This window comes from Phaethon aethereus (genome assembly GCF_964289735.1).
Source record: "Phaethon aethereus genome assembly, chromosome: 4".
Taxonomy (NCBI): Eukaryota; Metazoa; Chordata; class Aves; order Phaethontiformes; family Phaethontidae; genus Phaethon; species Phaethon aethereus.
In genome coordinates, this window is record NC_138578.1 from 28915731 (window position 1) to 28939165 (window position 23435).

Consider the following 23435-nt stretch of genomic DNA (forward strand, 5'->3'; position numbering starts at 1 on the left):
ACAGTCACCTAACAGTATAAGAAAAGATATGTTCTAAAGCCAAGGCAGAAGATGAGAACACAAAATTAAACATCATAAATGGCTTTGAAATTTTTTTATCAATGAATGTTGAAAGGACCAACATAGACAAGAAAAATAATCGCATATTAGCGTCACTTTGGAATAGGATCTACTAAGTTATGCTTCCTTACCTACAAAATAATTCATTCTCAGTGAGTATAAACTAATTTTATAACTTCTAAGCCCCACAGCAACACCTAAAGTCTCAACAATAGCACAAAATCTACAAATGCTAATGAGACAAAGTGATTATTTTTTCTATGGTCCTACCATACAATGTCTATTATTGCCTATGCAGTTTTCCATACAGAAAATAGTCACTGAATCTGTTCCAATCCATCTTTATATGAGGCAGAAATGTAGAGAAAGAGTAGATGAAGAACCATAGTACGTCTTATACTTATTGCAATTCTTTTAGAAGGTATAAATTACACACGAGGGAAGCAACACTGTAAAGTTCTAAAAATATTTTCTCTACACATGTAGGCTGGAATAGGTGTGGTTTGACTTTCTAACTCTATTTAAAACCTGAAACAGACAGGAACAAGGGCATTTACCAGGCATGAAGACTGGACACCTACGATGGAAAGAGAGAGGACCTTTAGGATACCACTTACTCCAACAATCTTGTCAAAGACCATCAGATAACTGGACATGTGTACTGTGAAAGAGAGTGAAAGTACATGGGCTATAATTATTCTTTGGCAATGAGATTGCTTCTTCCAGAATTAGTACTCATCCCTGTGACTGATGACAAACTGTTGAAACTGATCCAGACATTCTGCTAGAAATTTGGAAAACTCATTAGTAAAACATTCAAGCTGGTTTTCACATTTATCTCAGTTTTCTATCTGCTTCAGGTGTTTTCATATAATATGAAAATTAAAAAAAAAAACAACCACAAGGAAACACATAAAAGAATATTTTAATTTTGTTAGTTTCCTTTTGACTTGCCCTGGTTATTCCTGAGGAGCTTCTAAATCATTGCTATCCTAATTCTGATTTCAGAAAAGCAGTGGTTTGGGAAACACAGTGTAAAATGTCAATGCTACCGATGACTGCAAAAGGGCAGACCTTCAGTTTCCTGAACAGGTACAGATAGACTGAATACTTCCATGGAAATTTCTTGATTTAAATTGCTGATCTGTCAACTCCTACATTAACTCACAAACAGCATTGTCTTTCAATCATGAATAAAAGGATTTTTGAATGCACTTTGGGAACCCTCTGGATCTGAAGCAAAATATTAATGTAAAAACCATTTCCTTCTGTTGGAAGGAAGGAAATGTTTTTGTTGGAAATATTGGAAAACATTAGGATGTCGGATTAAAGAACATGTAGTTAGTTATTCAGTATGCTGTATCAGTAACACAATATGGACAGTATATTTATATAAGTACAAAAATTTCTTTAAATGTGATTCTGGCTGATACTTATCAGCATCCCCCTTATAGCGGAAGAAATGTTGAATAGTATTTCTATTAAATTAATATGATTAATCATTTTGCAAGTGATTATTTGGTCATTGTTAAATGAAACAAAATAGTGTGATCAGGGAAGTTGGTGGAAAATACCTTAATTCAGGATTAAGCCCAGAAATCAAAGCAGTAGTCATGCTAAGAAAAACATGAAAAACACATGAAATACATGATATGGAGTATATAAAATATAAAATTTCTGTCTCCCTTGTTCCTTGCATCTATAACAGAGAACAAAAGACAGAAAACAAGACTTGTTTTTCTTTTACTGTCCTGATGCCTTCCTGTTGCTCTTTTTTCCTAAACTTTTAAATTGTAATTACTTACAGTAAATGTTTTAATGATTTTTGCATGTTCTTCTGCAGTTATCAGTATACATGGATTGCCAATGCAATTATAGGGCAGCAAGAAGAATGCTATCCTACATGAGAACACAAGAACTGAGAAAGCAAATGAGATGTTTTCATGCTTTATGCATCTATTTCTCTTGGTGCTTTTATCACTTCTACGCTGCCCAAGGAAACACTTACATGGATACTCTCTCAACCTTGGCATGAATCAGTTGCAGTCTGGGGCTCTTTGGCAGACAATCCAAAGTCAATCTATGTCTATGGAAATAAAGACGTGCAGACTTACCAGGTTCCTGTAGCTTTTGGATAGATGACTAATAATGCTGACAGCTTGGCTGTTAATTTTTTAATTAGAGAGAAACATTTTATTATGTAGCAGAGTAACAGAGGATCCAGCTGTATTGTTGCTTTTCAATCAGGTTGTGTGGTAGCAGGATTAACTAACTCTTTGAGAAATAGTTGCTCTACTGATAATACGTATGGTTAACTGGGTGTCCCACAGCTTTAAAAAAACATTCAGTGAACCTTCTTTTTCTTCCAGCACTGCCTTCATGGGGGCTGAACCACCTAAAGAGCACAATGCCATCAGAACTCCGGGAAGACAAATCTCTCTGCTTTTATCCTTCTCCCAACCCTAAGCTTTGGTTGGTTCTAGATACATCATAACCTCTGGAGGTTACTTATGCACAGGTTTTTGCTTTCTTTTACAGATACATGGCCATTATTGATCCCTTGAAACCTAGGCTCTCTGCAACTGCTACCAAGGTGGTCATTGGGAGCATATGGATTTTGGCTTTTCTGTTGGCCTTTCCCCAGTGCCTATACTCCATAACCAAGGTGATGCCTGGGAGAACTCTTTGCTATGTAGCATGGCCAGGTGGTCCAAAGCAGCATTTTACGTAAGCCTTTGTTCTCTTAAACTTGTGCATGGTGGTGTCTATGCTTGCAACAGACTGGGCACAAGCTGTAGAATACTGTGCAGATACTCTACATGCAGAATAACTAACAGCATTGATCATTGAAGAATGTAATGGAAGTTTTCTAATCTAGGAAGATAGAACATTTTAAGTGATAAGTGGAACACACTTATTCTCTTCCACTTCTACAAGTGTTCTCCATCCCATACTGCATGTTTACTATCATTGCTTCACTTAAGATGGTGACTTCTATACAGACAGAGATGGTCAGAAATAGGGAGAGAACACGCAATTCAAAGCAAGCTTCCTTTTCATCCTAACCAGGAAAACAAGTATTTCCAGCCTTTCATCTTAATCAGATTTTTTTCCTCTGGATCTCTTCATGAGAGGGTTGGATTTTCACATTTCATTCTGTTAGACTATCACAATTACTTATCTCAGATATCAGTCCAAATAAGAAAACTCTAAAACCTATAATTGCTTCCAGTTTCTGAAAGTGTAGAATAACTGTCAGTTAAATTCAATATATCCTATTTGTCCCTCTGGCAGAATTAGGAATAAGTGGTTACCTAGCCATAGAAACATTATCTGCCCTTTCATGTCCTTATTGGCATTTAAGATGAACCCTCTGTTCAAGGCTGAAAGCCTGTGTAATCATCCAAGCATCAAATTTGACCTTTTGCTCTCTTTCAGGCAGGTGAAAGAGGCCCTCGTCATATATAATTTTTATCACTTTAGGAGCCATGCACAGATATTTCTCTTTAGGACAGTAAGGTCACTCTCAGTGACAGCTGGGGATTCTTCACTGATCATTCACTGGGATTTTATATGAGAATGGCATTTAACCAGAACTAACAGGAGTCAAAAGAAGTTATCTTTTTTTTCCCAGTGCTTACATCAGCAGTGATGATTGTGTTGCCTATATACAACAGATTTGCCATATGAAGTACACTGGGTAACAGAGGACACTTATCAGGGCCTTTGTATAAAAATACCATTTAAATACTTATTTTCCTCTTTCATTTTATGGTCCAGACTACAGCTCAAAACATCCAGCTTACCCTTAGGATATTTGGCTGTGCAATAATTAAATCAATTCAGCTAGTTATGGACAAACACACTTTATTGTGCAGTCACTAATCATGACAACTATAGAGTCATTCTAAATTTATGCTAGTGCAAGCTCAGAATCAGAACTAGAAACCCCATAAAACACATGCATTAAAATGTAAATACATTTGCACTGCAATTTCAAGACTTTCAAAAAGACAGTGAAAACACCAAGGGCTAGCCAGTCAATATAAAATATGCTTACAGTAGCACTCATGACCTCTAGCAGCCTGTTCCATTGGTATAGCTCCTCTGAAAGCACTTATCAGCTTAACGCTTTTTCATTGCAGGTATCATGTCATTGTGATTGTGCTGGTCTACTGCTTTCCACTGCTTGTCATGGGCATCACTTATTCCATAGTGGGAATTACCCTGTGGGGAGGAGAAATACCAGGCGACACATCCAACAAATATCACGAGCAGCTCAAAGCTAAGAGAAAGGTACTGTTCCATTAAATCTCACTAAGTGAATCCTGATAACATATGCAATTGTGTTGCAAAGTATTGCAGTATATTCCTTCAGAAACACCAAGTCACTTGAAATAACAGTAATGAGAGATCTACTTCAATAAAAACTTGATTGAGTCTGACAAGTTGTCTTCTACGTTCACTAGCTGTTCTTTTTGTAACTTTACTGTTTGTCATTAAATAAAGGTAACATTTGGATTTTAACTTCTTACTCCACATGTAGCGGCATACACTGTGTCTGATATGTAGAAACTAAATCCAAATGTTTAGTCTTTACAGAGCTACAATATTGCGTTTTGAACAATGGGCTACCAAACCATGAGCTCCTCTTAGGTCAGATTTTCATCCTACTGAAAGAAAAACGAGTCTTGCTGTAATTTTCAGTAGATTAAGACCCACACATCTTTGAGATGAATGTTGATCTGCCTGTTCATACTCAAAAATTTAGGTTTTAACTCAATAAGTTTTGGTGAGAAATACAAACTATTTTTTCCGTTATTTTCTTTCAGTCTTTTTCACTGTAAGTATTGCTAATCTAACAAGACTGTGGATTGCTTATGAACTGATTATTTGACTATTTCCAGTTCAGTTTTCATGATGTTGCAGTGCCATGAAGGTTTCTTATAACATTCTTTTTCTTAACCTAACTTTTCTTTTTTAATAAGGCAGACCTTCTGCTTTTTATTTCTGAATTTTTTTTTTACTAAAATGCATTTAACGTTTCATATTTGAAAAAATGGTACCCAGACATGGATCCAAAGCCTAGACAGCTTTATGCTATGATGTGCAATGCCTCCTATGAAACCAGAGGCATTATTTGTTTTCATTTTTACACAGCTTTTTAAGGGGGCAAAATGCTAGCCTCTCTTAAGGAATCACAATGCAATTTGACTAGTATTATCACTACTGTTGCCTTGTAACAGTTCAAAGATTATTTGCAATGTGAACAGAGAGAAAATAATGAAAAATCATAATGGAAAACTAACCATAATGCTTTGCATATTTGCCCCGAAGTGAAATTATTGGACTAATTTCCAGAAATGCTGAAAGCATTTCAAAAGATTAGCATTTCACCCTTTAACATTACCAATAAAAGTCCAACATTACCATTACAGTCTTTGCCATGCATGTTGTCACTTACCCAAAAGTGTATTTTCAAAGTCACAAAATTACCTTTCCTACAGAGCATAAGCAGAAAAAGATTTCACTGGTCAATTAACTGTGCTATTACCAATGCTGCCCTTTCAGCCAGTGAAGAAAAGGAAGCAAATATGCAGCGGAGGGTGCCCAGCATCCGATTATAAAGATAAACTGAGGAATCACTTTCTGTTACAGTTTGCAAAAGCAAGCGTAGGAAGAAAATGATTAAAAGCTAACTTGGAGAACCAGGAGATCCCAGAACTTCAGCACCTGTTATCATAATGACTAAGTAAAAATAAACATCTTAACGTCATAAAAACTAAAGGTCTCTGAAGAGAAAAGCATTTACTATACACTATGAAGGGCTCAGTTAAATCCCTTGAATACTTTAAAAACAGCACTTCTTTAGAATTGTAAATATATGCAAGAGACAAGGAGTAGCATCCTTAACTAAAGAATTTTAAATGTGAGAATACTGGAATGCATGCCTTCAACACATGTAACAAGGCAATTAAATTAGGTGCAGATATATTGTAACTGCACGAGTGACTTTATTGGCGGAGCTCCATGACAGCTCTTCAGTTCCACTGCTGTGCTCTCTGGCAGGATTTATGAAATAACTGGTATTTGGAAAGATGAATCATAATTGGTCATTCATAGAGATGAACTAATAGACTGGAATCCAAATAAAGCTATCACTCAGCCTGCCTCTGGTGAGAAGGCTATTGCTCTATTTATTTAGGAAAGGAAAAGACAAAATATTCTACATGGATAGTTCATTTAAAAAATACAATAAACTTATGTGTTACTCAGAGCAATTAAAACACTACAGAAGTCTTGACAAATGTCAGCCTTATTAATATAAAAATGTATGTGTAAACATTCCTAAATTTTGACTGAGAAAGAGAAAGGAAGAACCACATAAGCTTCAGAAAAGTGAAACAATTCAGTAAAGCAAAATGCATCCTGTAGAGTCATTAGATAATTAAAAGGTTTTCAAAACTCCTTTGGAAATGTTGCCTCAGATCTGAAGAGAAAGGGGACTAGACAAGCACTTGCTTTTAAGGCTCCTCCAAAAGTAAATTTGTTTGCCAGACACCGGAAGATGTTGAACTGTGTCCAGAGCTTTCACCACTTATTCCTTGAACGTCAGTTTGTCTCTTTCAATATTAAAATCTTAAATGAAAACAGGACAGGAACCAGCCTCAGGGCCCAAGACCTGTCATCACAGGCATCTCTAACAGAATTCCTCTGATACCATCTTAAATCTGCATCTTAAAAGCATTCTGCCTTCTGGACTGCTACACCTGATGGAAAGTGTTCTTAAAATCTCACTACTCCCAGATTTCCAGTTTCCAGGCTAAATTTATTTATGGACAGTTCTATTTATGCCATTATTTTTTGTTAACTTAATTAATTACTTATTATCCCTCACTGGTGCCACCTCTACAGAAGTGTTTTATAGCCATATTGTCTCCCAGCATTTATTTACGTTCATTACATAGATGACACAAGCACTTCTGGTCTTCTTTTATAAAAACATCATCTATATGCCACAAGTGACCAAAACCAGACAAGAAATGTCAGAGATGAAGTCTCACCATGGTCTTGCATAGTGGTAATAACACTTTCTTGTCTCCACTGAAAATGCCTCATCTGCAGCATCCTAGTACCTAGTACCATAATTTTTGTTTTATAGTCTCAGCATACCTAGTACATCCTAATGGTACTAGGATGAAATTCTTCCTTTCATTATACTGATGATCCGGTCGTGCTGTAGTGAATCAATACATGTCTCCTCCTTGTTTATTCACAACAGTTCATTCCACAACTCAGAGCAGAAAATTGTATTAGTCCTTAATTCAGCAAATCCCAGAATTTTTCTGAGTATGATCCTACCTATGGAAGAACAGTGTAAAACAATCTCCAAAACTAGCACAGTACTGATCCAGAAGTTTCTATCTGCTCTGTGATATCTGTCACCGCCACTACCCCACTTAGAGACACAATCACTACAGGCACCACCCTAAGTACATGATTAGCACTTTGAAGTTGCATTTCTGCTCCTGCAGTTCTTCAACATCCAAGTTCTTCCTCTGCTATGCCTCTGTAGCAGCAAAGCTGCACAAAAATGTGTTTTTACCAAACATTTGGCATGCTCTTATTCATCTGTACCAAACACCTTAGTAAATACATTAAATGAGGCCGATCTCAAGACTGACATTTACAGAATATATCCTGGTTTGGAGGGAGGTTAGTATTAAATACTTTCCAACACAAGATGTTTCTCTCCACTACCTTCCCAGTGGAAAGTGTTTCCCAAATTATGTTCAGTAGTGAAATGCAACACGTAAAATTTACTTGTAGAAATTAGTAACTAAAGAGAGGTTTTCTCTTTAGAGCACCTCTTACTATGGTATCTTTAACTCTGTCAATTTAAGGGAAGTATGAAACACACGTGTTAACATGGTAAATGCAAGCCAATCCTAATAAAGCTAGAGCCTGACTTCACAAACATGCCTAAAAACCGGTTTTGTAACACCACAGAAGAAGTTGCACAAGGGGATGGATAGCCTGCTGCTCAGCGTGTTTCCTACGAAGCACTGATGGTAATTCTGTCTGTTGTTCTCTATGGCTCTGCATGGGTGAGCCTTCACTGGCCATGAAGTAGGTTATTGGACCAGACTGCAAATGTTAGTGTTCCACTAACGTCTTGAGGAGTTGTCCCATACCCGTAAAGAGAGATACCCTGCCAGACTCACCAGGTTGCTATTAACACAATAGTAAAAGTCACTATTTGCAGGCGATTGCTATTATAGTTAAAAGCTTGCAGAATATGGATTTTTTACCTTATTTTCTCATAAACTTAACAAAAGCTTCTAAAGGGTAATAAGGGCTAGAATATCATATGAATATCTGTCTGGTGAAAATACTAGCAGAAGATATCTTCTCCTATCTTGATCAGTAATACATCCCCATATTAAAAATCTCAACAAGAATACAAACAGAGTATTGACAGAAAAACTTGATTGGGCATTTCATTTACCTTTAATTAAATTCTTAAATTCTTGCACAATCAACACATATGATGACAATATATGCCTAAATACATTCACAGAGAGAGACTTTTTTCCTAGCACTACCAGGCAGCATTGCCAATACTTTAAGAAAACTTTTTTTTTTAAGTTTTAAAATGTTAAACCCTTTACATTATGAGTCTATGGACTAAACATCTACTGAAAATGCAAGAAATTAGCAAAGTAATTCTTAATGTTGTGTATCATAATTTTTGTTTTATAGTCTCACTCTTCACATGCTTAGCTGTTGCCTAGGGAAAGACTGAGACATGAGCTACTGGGGAACTGTTTTCATTCCATGTTAAAAGAGACCAAAATTAACTACCCATAACCAAAATGTTTTTTACAGAGCTATTTTATGCACTTAGAACTTTCTTATCCTTTCTCCTTTTCAGGAATTTTTTTTCCAGGATTCTTCTTTTAATAATTTGCTCACATTTTGAACAAGTTTTCCTATTGTGGTAAAAAAAAATCAGACCTCCTGATCATTTTCTGAACAGCATTAAAACAGTGAAATATAATGAAATTATTGATTGATGATTCTGGAAGCTGCCCTGGTCTGCTGTCTGTCTACCAAACAGCTACACCACACCCAGCAGCAGTACTAGCTTCTACTCATTGTCTCAAGGTTTCCTAAAACTCAGCTATGAACTGTGAATGCATCACTCCACACTCATCCTCCATGCTTGAAGCAGCAACCAAGGCAGAGTAAAAGAACAGTAAACTCTAAAAATGTCTTTCTACTGTGCATAAACCTTGCATAGCATAAGTATTTACTGACAGACTGAGGCAAGTTTTCTGGTTAAAACTTTCTCATACAACAGCTGGCAGTAACTCCAGGACAGGGGCAGAGTTAGCAGAGTGATTCTGAATGGTCAGTGAGTAGGCTTAGGATTGTGCACATAACATTTTTGTGATCCTTCTCCTCTGTATTTCTATATATCAGATTGCTTGTTGCAGAAAATTCACCTGAAATGTTAAGTCTAGTCACAGTCCTAGGGCAAAAATTTCTGTTTAGTAATGCCTCATGTTTTTAAGAATGGAATTACACTAGATTAAACAGACCAAATATTTCAACAAACCACTTCAATGTTAGTGAACTCAGTGTGCTTTTAAATGCATTGCTGAAGTGAAGCATACACAGTCCTTAGTAATAAAATCAAGACAGCTACTGGAAAGAAGTTAAAACCAAACCTGCCTCTCTTTCACAGTTTAAAATTTAGGCATGGAGATGGTGATTCCCATGGTTAAAACCACGGAGGTTTATTGTTTGTTTGTTTGAAGACAACCCTCCTTTCCTCTGTCTAGTTCCTCCCAAGTTCAAGTTTGGGATCTGACTCTCCAGACAGATAACGCTAACATCCCACCTTCAGGACAAAGGATGTTCTTTAAGTTCTAAGCAAATTCTTTCATTACCATATAAAAAAAACCTTGAAAACCTCAAAAGGTCTTTTATGATCTCTGAATGTGTCTCATCTAATCTGCAAAGTTATCCCATTACATATACTAAAATGCAGCTGTGAATATAGCTCTCTATATATATACATAGATAAGAGAGACCTCATAGGAAACCCCTTCCTCATTGAGTCCCTGTAGGAAAGTCATGAACAAATTAATTTTAGCATGAGTTTTGAGTCTCTTGAGCTTTCTGGAATAGTGCCCCGCACTTGTGTGGTGAAAAGTCCAGGAAACCTGATACAGATCAGTTGTTCTGGAGGACAACAGTGCCGCCAAAAGTTGTATATCCAGAAGAGCAGAACTGCAGTTCCAGTATTGCACTTCTACATTTTTACATTCATTAGATGTTGCTATTCATGTAAAAACAAAACATAATTTCAGCATGTATTTTTCTGAGTTAAAGCAGAAGGCTATTTTACTACTTCCTTAGGACTTAGCATGAGAGAACTCACTAAACTCCTGCTAAGAGGAAACCAGATGAAACAGCCCAGAGACATCGCAAATGGTGGCACGAGCTGAACTGCAGAGAACCTACAATATTCCAAATGTGCTTTTTAGAAGCAGGTGAAAATTATCACCTACACACAGAGGGGTGTGTGTGTTACATCTATTGATACCTTCACCTAACAAATTTAATCCTTTAACTCAAGTACTTCATCCTTTAAAAGTTTCTGTACTGCAACATTGTAAACAACCTATTCAAAGCACCTTTATGACATTACTCATTTTCTGGAGCAGATAGAAAGAGTTTCTTTGATTTCTACAGGCTTTGGAGCAGGTTTCCTAGGAAACAGTTTCAACCATTGTGGCATGGGTCAGTTTATACCTTATTCCACAGGAGTATCAAACCAGTGCAGTAACAGTGTGTTGACCATTATGGCCAAGTAGTGTGGATACTTTAATACTTGAAGGAATGCTAAAATGTCTGTACAAAAGCAGAAATAACAGATGCTGTCAGGACAATGACACTCCTGATACTTTTCATCAAGATAACTGACCAGAGAATATACCGCCTTTTTACTCACCAAACATTTCCAAAATATTCTGAGAGTTACAAGTCTACTTCTCCTAATAGATTCATAACCGTGTAGAGTCATTTGTGGAATAACAAAAATAAACTAAGTGCATCAAATGCAAAATATAAACCTCAGGCATCACTGACATTAACACTTTCCTTTCAACCGTTTTATATTAAAACGGGACTGGGGGACATCATTAATTTTTTTGTTTTTTCTTAGGTGGTAACAAACACTTTTGCTTCGACCTCTGAAAGGAAAGATACTAATACCATTGCAAATGCATAATTATGATGGCAATAAAAGCATAGCTTTAACTGTGGATTTTTTTCTGAACAAAATTTTGACATGCATTTTAAACAAGTACAGTCCAGGAATAATTCATTTCATCTTCAAGCAACACAATTTTATTCCTATCAACAGAAAAAAGAAGAAAGAGGTTTTTCGAACTATACATTAAATAACCTGCATTCTTCCCCATGATGTTCCTGTGCCAAAATTATAGAGAAATATGGTAAACATTAAAACGGTTTCTAATTATATAAATCACTTACTTAATTCCCCCAAGTGAATAAACTGAAAATAAAACAATCCAAAAGACTGTAGGCTTTCTGTACAAAACAAGAGCCTGTGCTCCTATTTTGAAGATAACCAAGGGTACCCATCTCATTTTAGGTTCAAGAGGGCAATTTCCATTGATAGGAGCCCGCATAAATGGGGATAGATATTTTAGCAGAGCTTGTTGCAATAGGACAAGGGGTAATGGTTTTAAACTAAAAGAGGGTAGATTTAGACTAGATATAAGGAAGAAATTTTTCACAGTGAGGGTGGTGAAACACTGGCACAGGTTGCCCAGAGAGGTGGTAGATGCCCCATCCCTGGAAACATTCAAGGTCAGGTTGGACGGGGCTCTGAGCAATCTGGTCCAGTGGAAAATGTCCCTGCTCACTGCAGGGGGTTTGGACTAGATGGCCTTTGAAGGTCCCTTCCAACCCAAACTGTTCTATGATTCTATAAAGCAGAGCACATGTAGGGATACTTTTGCATAATTCATTGGCATAATTCAGCATAGCCTTATTTGTTTATTGCACTGTTCAATATAAGGCCTAGTTTCCGAGAGAAAAATTCACATGTCAGTCCTTCTGAAGTCTTACATGGCAAATTCAAGTGAGTCTTAAAATATTGGCAAGGGTCTGGGAGAACCTTCAATGAGCATTAAAGGTCCCAGAACATTTTCAGAATTGTGGCAGAAAGTGGACTTAAGAACCAACTACTCCTATTGGGAAAACAAAAGAATATATGATTATATGGTTTCCCCCACACCAAATCTCATCTCTGCTTGGAAGCAGGGAAGTTAAGTGTGCCCCATCACTCATTCCAGGTCATATCTATAGATAGGATCTATTGTAAAATAAGTGATGGTGTGAATTTTAAGTACAAAAGCACTAGATCAGCTTTTTCACTTTTTCAGTACTAGCTCTCAGGTGGATAACTGTATCCAGTAATGCCACAATAGCCACTCAGAGTAATTTTCTAAAGAACATAAACTTCATATGCTACTCCATGCTGAAGACCAAGGCAGTGCCACAAGGTCACTTTACTTGTCATCTAGGTTACTGAAACAAACTCTTCTAGTTCAAGCGGCCGACATCAGCATATTGCCTAGTACCTAACAATCTCTTGTGAGAAACTGAGACAACTCTTTTAGATAAAGTAACATAAGACTTGTGACAACATTTCCTCACAATCCCCAACCAGATGCTTGTCAAATCATGTCTCCTCAACGAAAAAGCCTGAGCAAAAGATTTACCTCTTTTCTTCAATGGAAGAGATATTACTTGACATGTTGAGAGAATCTTAAAATCACTGTCAAAGTTGTGTTCCATGCAACATTAGAAAAGCATCATTTAAAAATGGCAGTAGCTAAGGCCATTCATGAAAAATGTCAGAATTGCTTTGATTTGGTGGGGAGACCCCACATTTTAGCATTTGTAAGACAGCAATCTGATTCAAAGCTACTTCATACTAGAACAGAGTATCTTCTTCAACTTTACAGCTTAAATAACAAAGTGATTGTGAATCCTGTCTGCAGCAAGGGATTATGCAAACTGAAATTAAAATTAGTTTCTTTATTTCAAGCATCTGAGAAAAAATGGATAGAAAATATGTCAGAAGAGTAAGATGATTTGTTGAGCACTGGAATTGACAAGTACCTCACCTGGCTGAAAGACTTCCAAGCTCTTTGATTCTCTCCCCTTCTAAATATGCATCTCCTTCAGCTGTTAAGAGTCTATCCTTTCTATGGGCTAAAAGAGCACAGAAAATCCCTGAGCTTGTCAAAGTTATATGAAAACCCGCAGCACTTGCTATCTCAGAAAACAGTCCTCTCTTTGTACTAATACTAGTAGAGTTACCTTTGAATCTTAATTTTCTTGCAACAGATAGATAAATTACTCCAACTAAGCATTGTAGAGAAGCAAAAGACATAATGGTGTTCCCTTCTCTCTGATACTTAGTGTGTATGTTCCCAGAATTGGGAAGTGGATTTATTGATTGCATCCTAACATGGGAGAAATACTTTGTTCAATGTTAGTTTGGTTTTTTACTTCTTCCAAAAGAGCACACAGTAGAAAGAGAAACACATGACTCCCAGAGATTATCTGTGAACTGTGTTTAAGTTGTCTCCACATAGACAAATTATATCCATGAGTGGCTAAAGTAAGACATTCTTACACTGCTTCTCATTTACATCTGCATAATGCCTAGGAGTAAAAGTTCTGAAACTAATGAAGTTACAGAGTGTGATATTGGTGCAAATGAAATCAGAAGCCAAATTCCTGACCTTGTAGAAGTAGCAATATCAAAGATGAGTTAGAGGGGCAATAAGGAGCTACAGAGCAGGTTGAAAAGGAAATGATTCCCCAGCCTAAGTCTTAGGTATTGATGGCAAGTCAATGCCTTGCAATGTGAATTGGTATAGCCCCCAGCATCAACTGAGTCTCTCAGAAAAGTGTATTTTATTCCTAATCTTTCAAGAGATGTTCTCAATCCTACATCTAAATCAGACTAATTTTCCTAGCTATTTTTCATGCAAAATAAAAACAGAAGGAAAAAAAAAGTATTTGCTGCTCTATGCAAGTGTAGCAGAATCTGTTAGCTCCTTTTCATTTTTACTGCTTCAAATGTTTCACAACAAAACCAAACCTGCTAACACCAATTCCAATGAACTTATGTCTGTTTTGTTCTTTTAAATACATTTTTTTCTCATTATTTACCATTCATTAATGAAAGAATGTTTCTTAGGATTTAAAGGAATGGGCAAGACTACAAAGCACATAAATTAACTGTTTTTATAGACATAGTTTTCTTAGGCATAGGCAGAAATACATCAATATCAGCAGAACTTGTTGATGAAAATCAAAATATAAAATACTTTGATTTTCCATCACATTCCAACTGTAGCCTCAAGACTTGCCTAAAGGTTGCACAACTCACTACAACTAATTTTAACAAAAGTCCTGGAACAGAAATACATCCCTTTCCTCTGGCCATGCTGCCCACAATACACAAAGGAAGACTGGGCAGAACACCAGGGGAAAATGGTGCCACCTGGGCACAGGTTGGTGATGTTCATGCAATCACACATTTCGGTGAAATGGTGGCAGGAACAGAGCTAGACATTGAGCGCAATTAAATTCAGTAACTTTCTGGTTTGCTTGCTTTAGAAAAGTTTCCTAATGCACAAGAGCAAACCCTTATTAATGAATTCTATGCAACACAGAACAGAGGAGAATGCAATTGAAAAATGGTAATATGTGGAAAAAAAACCCCCACAAAAAAAAAAACAGAAAAGGGATATGAAAAAGAAACAAAATAACTAACTTTGTATTGTCAGAGCCGCAGTCTAAGTACTCAAAAAAAACCCCAACAAACCAACACATCGAGGCTCTCTTTTGTATTCTGCAGTTGAACCTGCAAAGTGTCATTGGAGATTTTTTAGTGAAGCATCGCAGTATACTGGGGAAAGACAATCAGGCTTTTGCAGCAAATTCATACTTGTCCTGCTTCACTTATTTTCCCTGTGCCCTAATTAAGCTTAACAGTTTACTGGCAATCATTCGTCAGGATTTATACCAAGTAAAATCAAGGTGCCCTGGGTTTATAGACCTTAAAGGCAGTTTCTGTTCATAGTTATTGATATCATCGAGAAATGGAACTTAGCATTGGAAAGACCAAGGGGATGGGCAAGAACCGCAGCCATAAACTATAAGGTATGGCCTTGCACACTGTGCCTGCCTGTCTCTGAAAGAGGATAGGAAATTGGGAATAATTTCCCTCCTTTTCAGCTTCCTCTTACTCTTCTTTTTCTCCATTTCTGCCAACACATACTCATTCTTAGCTGATGAAAGGGCAGAATAATGATTTTTGATTCCTCTCATAACTTCTGTGATTGACTTCAAATGCAACTGTAACTGCCCTGTGTTTCAAACAATTTTATGCCACACGGACTTGCAACATCTCACTTATCTTCTCCTTAGGTAATATGTCAATGAGTGCATTGTCCTGTATAAGTACTCAAAAGAATGACAACTCAACCTTGACTTTTCTTAAACGTCCCTTTTTTTTTTTCCCCCTGAAAAAATTGGCACTTTTTTGTTCCGGGAAAACATACTTTACACATTAGTATGAAAAACCCATTCCATGTCTCCCCCTAAACATGCATATATCAGTATGTTACCATTCACTTCAGTGAAACTCAGACTGATACAGCCCTATCTGACAGGAAAATTTTTAGGTAATTTTTGCTATTTATGAAAAACAGCTGCAAACCTGAATGATCAAGAACGTCTCTCATTCCAGTGCCTTGTTACTTCACAAATTAAATCAAAAACTAATGGCCATCTAAAATCATCTTTTGCTTGTCTAGTTTAACTACTTGCTTCAGAAATTTATGCTTTCACAATGTCGATGCCTTAATATTTAATAATGGTTTCCTAGACAGAAACAGCAAGAAGAAAATTTTATGCTGATTTCACTGCTTTTAAAGATGTTGTTTTGTTTTAAACAAAACAGTAACCTTGCAGGAAAATATGCGATTTTTGGGGGGTGATTTGGCATTTTTCATTTAAAAACTTGTAAAAAAAAAAAGTTAAAGTGTTTAAAATAAGAATCAAATGTCTTGAAATTGTGACAAAAGATGTTTAGTTGAGGATTTTCTTTGGGTCATACTGTAAATAATTATTTTGGGATTTCTGTTTCCCTGAAGAAAACCTGAAATACTACATTTGAGTTAAACTAAAACTTAATTCATTCTCTGTTAATTTTTTAATGTAGCAGTTGAAATCAAAGAGCTATTATTTGTACAGCCTGTGAAAGTTTAATAGCTTTGGGAGATCTTTAGGTAAATTCTTGAAGCACTTCTTGCCTTGCCCTTCGATACAATACAGAAAATTGGCCAATAAGAATTTGGATGTCAGAAAAAAGACAACTTTTTTTTGAAAATGTTAACACAATTTAGTATGCCAATGTGGCAACTTGCACACTTACTGTGATTTCTAGCAGCTCTGGCGCATGAGTGACACAGTGTTCAACCGAATTGAACTACATTTATTGCTGGAAAGCTCCACTGTTTCAGTTCTTAAGCACTGTTAAGGTGCAACGTTCAGTATAAATATGGACTTGCCTGCTTACACTTTGAAAATTCAGACACAAAACTCAGGCCTCAAATCCTTCTATTTAGTACCTATGATATTCCAATGATAAATAATTCGAGGAATAATTTCACATGCACAGCTTGTACTGCAAGACTTGCTAATTAAATATTGAGGCAAGTAATTAGACTCTGAAGTGTTCTGAAATTACAGAAATCCTGAACAGTGTTGAAGTAATACTCATTATTCCTGGCAGGTATAAAAGCATATCAACAAGCAAAGTGCACCTGTAAACCAGACAGAGAGCTTAAGTACTGTGGTGAAACTATGGAGTTAAGTCCTCTACCTGCACAACGTGTGCAAGGCACAGGTGTAAATCCCCAGCAGAATAGTGGAAGTTATGTTCAAAGCAGTAGAAAAGACACGCCATTTAATGATAGACAGTGATTTGACAACGTATTTTTATGGCATCATTTCAGATATATAATTAAGTCCAGAAATGTCTATTCATATAGTCACAACCTCTTCCCTGCCCCCAAAAATATCTCATAAACAGTCCGAGATATATATATACAGGCCTATATATAGACATACAGATGTACACTCACCCAAGGTGAAAGTGATGTGTTTTGGTGTGTTACCTTCCATAATACTGATCTTTCTTCTGCGATGATTTACAGTTAACTGATGAAAAGTGCTTTAGAAAAAGCAAATATTCATTATGTTGTGGTATGTGTGGACAGATGCCCCTTTTGTATTTTTAAGTAATGATTGGTATATGTATCAGTAATAATAAGCATTCTCATATGCAAAATGTTGTACAGTACAGTCCACGCCAGCAGGAAAGCTTGTAAACTGGTGTCAGACACTAAGTGAAAAATGGCTTTATGTTTCCCATGGGAAGATGTAATACCAGTCAAGGAGAGTGACATTTATATGAGAGTGACATTTATATGTAAAATGATTTAATTACATTAACCAAAATTTTATAAAAATATCAACCTAATACATGTAGCTATGGGAAATTTCAGCTCTTTTTTTTTTTCCTGGCAAAACTACAAACAGTAGGAAATGGCATCTTATACAGAGAAATGAAAGGAATTGTTGATAGCAATCCCTATTATTCCCTGGTATTCACAGTACAAATTAACAAAAGACCTCCCAGTACAGACCTATCATCTCTGGTTTCATTTTACCTAGAAAAGGTAAAAATCTGTTGTGTAAATGCATGACATATTGTGCTGAAAATGGTAGCGGGGCTAGTATTAACATAGCTGAAGAGGGAGACAGGAGTTAAAATTTTACATGACTTGCAACTTCTTGCATTTCAAGCACAAAACAGAGCTCCTCTTCTTTGTGCTTAATGGAAACTATGGAAGCTAACAGATGTTACAATGCCTGCAGAAAACAACAAATAATGATCACCAGCCAAGGAAATTGTTAGCCTCTGAAATTAAACAGGATACTGCAGTTGCTCATTTCCTACAAGCTAGTGTTTACTCAAATCACATCTAATAATTGGAGACAAGGAATATACTTGCAGACCACAACAGAAAAAGACACCAGGGTCAATAAAGGTCAAAATGAGGTGTCCAAATAAAACACTCTGGAACCTTATTCCATGATTAGGTGTACAGAAAAAAGTAATATTTTAGATAGCCAAATACAAGTAAAAAAGCACATTCCTTGGAAGAATCAATGCAAATAAAGTTAGAGAAGATTTTTATGTTATTTTCCTTAGGAAAAGAAGAACCTCCAGCCAAGAAAAAAAAAAAAAATCAGAAATTTAGGAAAGTCAGATTAAAAGCAAATTTAAATAAAGGCATAATCATCTTTCCTTTGACTAACTTTAATAATCAAATGCAAGAAAATTATTAATGGATGCTGAAATGATATTCCAAATAAAAAAGGCTAATGTATATTATAAAATAGCATTATTACTTCCTTCTTTCAGGTCGTAAAAATGATGATTGTGGTTGTGCTGACATTTGCCATCTGCTGGCTGCCCTACCACATTTACTTCATAGTTACTGGGATCTATCAACAATTAAATCGGTGGAAATACATTCAGCAAATCTATTTGGCCAGCTTTTGGCTTGCCATGAGCTCTACAATGTACAATCCAATTATCTACTGCTGTCTTAATAAGAGGTAAGAGCTGGTTATGAAATGGTATGCATAACTTCAATGAGAATATAAATGGTTTAAATGGGATAAAAGACAAAGAATTTCCACTTAAATAATTTTCAGTCAGTGGGAAAGAAAATAAAACAAAACAAAAAAACTTCCTTTAGGTTTGTACTTGAAATTAATCCCCAAAAACCAAATGCGCACTTCTAGTAAATATTTTGGTCTACTTGAAATTTCAGAGCAAAATCCAGTATTCAGAAACTAACCCTTCCCATTTCCATATGCAGCACTTAAGATCTAGAGCAGTTTAGTATTTTTTTGGCTTGCAAGACATTAAAATAAAGGAGTAAACACACTCATTAGTGATATACAGTGCAATCTGTATGTTCACTAATTGTAGCCACAAATTTGTTTTGCAGTGCTGGAAGGATATAATATAAAATGTGGTTTACTGTGTATTATACACCTTACCATTAGATTTCTACCGAGCTCTGAAACAGGCTAATAAAACAAATATTTATATTCTCATTATTTAATAGTAAATTACAGTATCGTTTGATAGCAACACACTATGCTCTGAATTTCAAAGGCACTGCACTTGTTGAGTCTGGTGAGAGTTTACAGATATTTGGCAGTTTGAGACTACTGGATTGCAGAATGAACTCATGTTTTTCATTTCAGCATGTAGGACCAGGATTTAAACAAACATCATCCTGGCCATCCTATTTTTCAGTATTTCTTCTAGTATTACTGCATAAAGACCACCAAGAACAATGCAGTAGTTCACAAATTCAGTCAGTATGAATCAGTATTGAATAAGTAATCTTAAATATTATTTGAAATCTCTTTTGGATGGGCAGCCAGTGTCATGTTTAATTGCTGACAAGCTTTATACCAATTTTGTTAAATATTTATAAAACCCCAGTGAAGATCATGCAATACCTGTCAAAAGGAGTCTAAAGGAAAATGAAGTGACCAAATCTTACCAAGTTTTTATTGGTGTAAAAACACTGGAGTCTGCCTCCTTGTTGACGATAGCTTATGATGCTTAACATTCACAGTCTTTTAAAATGTCAAGGGAATGCCTGATTTCATACAGCCTTCTGACCCTTTTGAACATTTATAACTGTTTAAAGAAGAGGTAAAGTTTTAGTATGCCAGAAAAAAAAACTAATTCAAATGGCAAATTTCCCATTAATATCAACAGAAACCAGGGCATCCAGACACTGGGCATCCAATGTCTGCAAAAGAACCAGGCCTCATATTTTTGCAATTACTACCATAAACCCTCTAAAACAGTGCATTCTCCAAAAACTTTTTACAGCAGAGTGAAAAAGGACATTATTCATAAAAAATTAGTATCTCTGATGCGGCTTATGTTGACACTCATGCACTGCAAAATTGAACATCTGGATTAAAGAATACAAATCAACAAAAATTTCATAATTTTGAGACATACTAAAGGTCACATTGTTCAGAATTTAATGCAAGAATGAAATATTGGTGAAAGTTTTCTTATCATTAAGTTCCATATTGAAATCAAGAAGCCTGAACGTCTGCTTCCTTTTCATGCCGTAGGAAAATACAGCCTGTTGCTGGGAGTCAGATCAATTCATTCAGTATTTTTATCTCTGCTGGATCGCGTATCAGAGTTACACCACCTATCCCCAGCCTCATCTTCCAGGCTAATTAGGATATTACTTACTTATCTAGATAAAAAGAGCATTATTTTAAGATGAAGAAAAAACATGCCCTGATGAGGAAGAGGACAGAAGGTGAGACAAAAAATAATACAGGCTAAAGATATTTAGGTTTTACAGTTTCTTTCGCTAAATCCATTTCCATAAGAGGTTGTTTCTGTATTTTTCGTAATGTGCCTGCATCTAAACAGAGGAATGCTGAATAGCAAGCTACCTGCTCATTTGTCATTATGTGACAGCTCTGTGGCAAACTTAAAAATTGAGGAGGAAAGAAAGTTATTCCTGTGAGATCAGTCAACTTTCACTGAAAACTTAATCTGAATTTTTATCTGTAATCATCACCGTGGCAGCTGAACCATTGCTCCAAAAAGCTTTCAGACACAATAAACAAGACAGCAAGAGAAGCAAGACAAGTGAGGAAGTCTGATAAGTCTTAGGTCTAGGTGAAAAGGTGTTCTTTTTCAGGTTGCACATAAATATACAGTGAATTCCTTTTCTAATATATTTAACTTCTATTCTGAAAATGCATACACACAAAAAGTAATAATAGTCTTTATAGTACATCTGCCTCTGAATTGAAATAAAAAGTAACCCTGTATGAATATTGCAAGCACTAACCTGTTAAAGCCTCAAAATTCCTGTTTATACATTGTTCACATTCAGCATTTAACTTTCCAGTATCTTCTTTAACTGTTACAAAAGATTTTCCAAATATTTTATATGAACAATTACTAGTCACTACATCATTCCCATTTAAGCATCTCTGTTAAAGACAGAAATATAGAAGGGATATTGGAATCTGGGATGATATTTTAGAGAAAAGAATGCTACAAAGTTTCTTGCTGACAGAAGATGAAAATATAGGTGCAGATTTCATCATAGGTCAAATCAAAACAATTTCTGTGAAGACAGTGCTGTGAAAGCTGGTTTTTGTTTACTTAGGCACAAGCAAAGGAAGGAAAATATCAATGTCAAAATGCAGGGAAAGTATATAGCAAATCAGAAACAGAAAGTAGCTGTTACCACTGTTTTTTTTTTTTAACCTTCTCAGACTTTAGTCAAGCAAACTCCCACTAACTTCACCACAAACAGGATTAGGGGCAAGATAATTAGCCAAGTCAGTGTCCTGTCAGCATGGTATATGTTTTCAGGTGAAGGTCTGTGGCTGGCTCTTGCAAGTACAGGCTTTCACCAAGCATCCTTCCTCCCAGGTTCCGAGCTGGCTTCAAGCGAGCTTTCCGCTGGTGCCCCTTCATTGAGGTGTCCAGCTATGATGAGCTAGAGCTCAAGGCAGCCAGGTTTCATCCTACCCGGCAAAGTAGCCTATACACTGTGTCCAGAATGGAGTCCAGCATGACAGTGGTGTTCGACACTAATGATGGAGACAATACCCACGCCAGCCGTAAGAAAAGAGCAGCTCTGAGGGACGCAAGTTTCAATGTCTGTTCACGGCGGAATTCCAAGACCATCTCCACAGCCTCAAGTCTCATCAGTTCACTGCACACATCAGTGGGTGATTACTCCTAAGCATTTCATGGTGACAGTTCCTAGAAGGGCAGCACTGGACAACGCTCTCCTAACTTTGGGACTAGATATTCATACCACAGGAAAGCAAACATTATTCCACTGACAAATCCCAGCTATGAGTATTGTGAGACTTTTAGCCATCACTTTTCTGCTTCAGAGAAAGAGGAATTTGAAGACATATGTATGCATCAGTCCGAAAGCACAGTCGCACCTTATACACAGCAATGTTTGTAGGGATTATCTAAAATAAACCAATAGCATGAAAAACAGTGTTTCAGCTGTATTTGACCTGTGGCATTTATGTTTCACTTACTGAAATGTAACAGGCTCCTTTAGTTATTGAAGCTGAAATGTAAAACATTTTCTATTATGAGTGTATTAATTCTACAATAACAAAATTACATACAATCTGATAAAAAAATTTCTTTATAATGAAAACCTAATGAGCCCCATGTCTATTCAATTGTTTTACAATTTATACCTATTCCCAGGCAAACAGACAAAACAAAGTTTAGCTCTGTCTGCAACAGTACAATTTTTCAAATATATGAAAAATGTTTTTCTTGTAAAAGGATAAAATCTCTAATAGACTAAGTTAAATTCTCCCGAAGTGTCTATATTAGTGAACATTAGACTCCAGTGGAATGTGTACTTCCAGGAGGAGGTATTGCTTAGTTGAATGTCCAATAGCTTTGTGTCTTAGTGCTGAAGATAAGATCTTCCTCCAGTGAACCTAACAGGAGCTTTGTGATTGACTTTAGAAAGGACAAAAGATTTTAAACTCAAGATGGCAATGAACCCTTCTCTGCAGAAGATACGGTAACATATGTCACTATGAAACACCTTCACCAGGAAAAAAATATTTGGGCCGTTTTCCCAAATTTTCCACAGCTAGATGCATCTAAAAACACTCCTCTGTCTGTGTCTGAAAACATGTTAGGCATTATTACACTTTCCCACCCAATTTAGCCAAAAAATCCACTGACCATCACTGTTGCAAATAAAGCTGAACTTAATACAAAAGGGACCAGAGGGCAGCATTTGTTTTAGATAAATGGCTACATCAGTTGCATGCATCAACTGGTTGTGTGAATGTTTGTTCTAAAACAGTAAATTGAAACCTATGTGTATATGTGGCTCAACCCAACAAACCAAAGCTTTGCAATTAACAAAGAGAAGTTTGAAGAGAGAAAGGCTTGAGCTGGCTTTAGCCCACATTCCTTCTCAGCGATTGAGGATGCCCAGCATTGTGATGGCGAGCATATTGTAAGAGACTAGTAACAAGAATCATGTTTGTATTGTGATTCATCTGTATATTCGACTGCTATATTCTGCTAAATGTAATTTGTATTT

General features: G+C 36.3%; 1 protein-coding gene across 1 annotated transcript in view; it reads left to right on the plus strand.

The window, feature by feature from the left end:
- The window catches only part of TACR3 (tachykinin receptor 3), a gene marked incomplete at both ends in the record, with an annotated part of 37561 nt that extends 15479 nt beyond the window's left edge, over window positions 1-22082 (plus strand). The window contains 4 exons of the mRNA XM_081999550.1: window positions 2599-2787; window positions 4206-4356; window positions 18680-18876; window positions 21767-22082. Of these exons, the coding sequence (XP_081855676.1) occupies window positions 2599-2787; window positions 4206-4356; window positions 18680-18876; window positions 21767-22082 (853 nt within the window). The remainder of the gene's footprint in view (window positions 1-2598; window positions 2788-4205; window positions 4357-18679; window positions 18877-21766) is intronic.
- Window positions 22083-23435: the final 1353 nt, after the last annotated feature.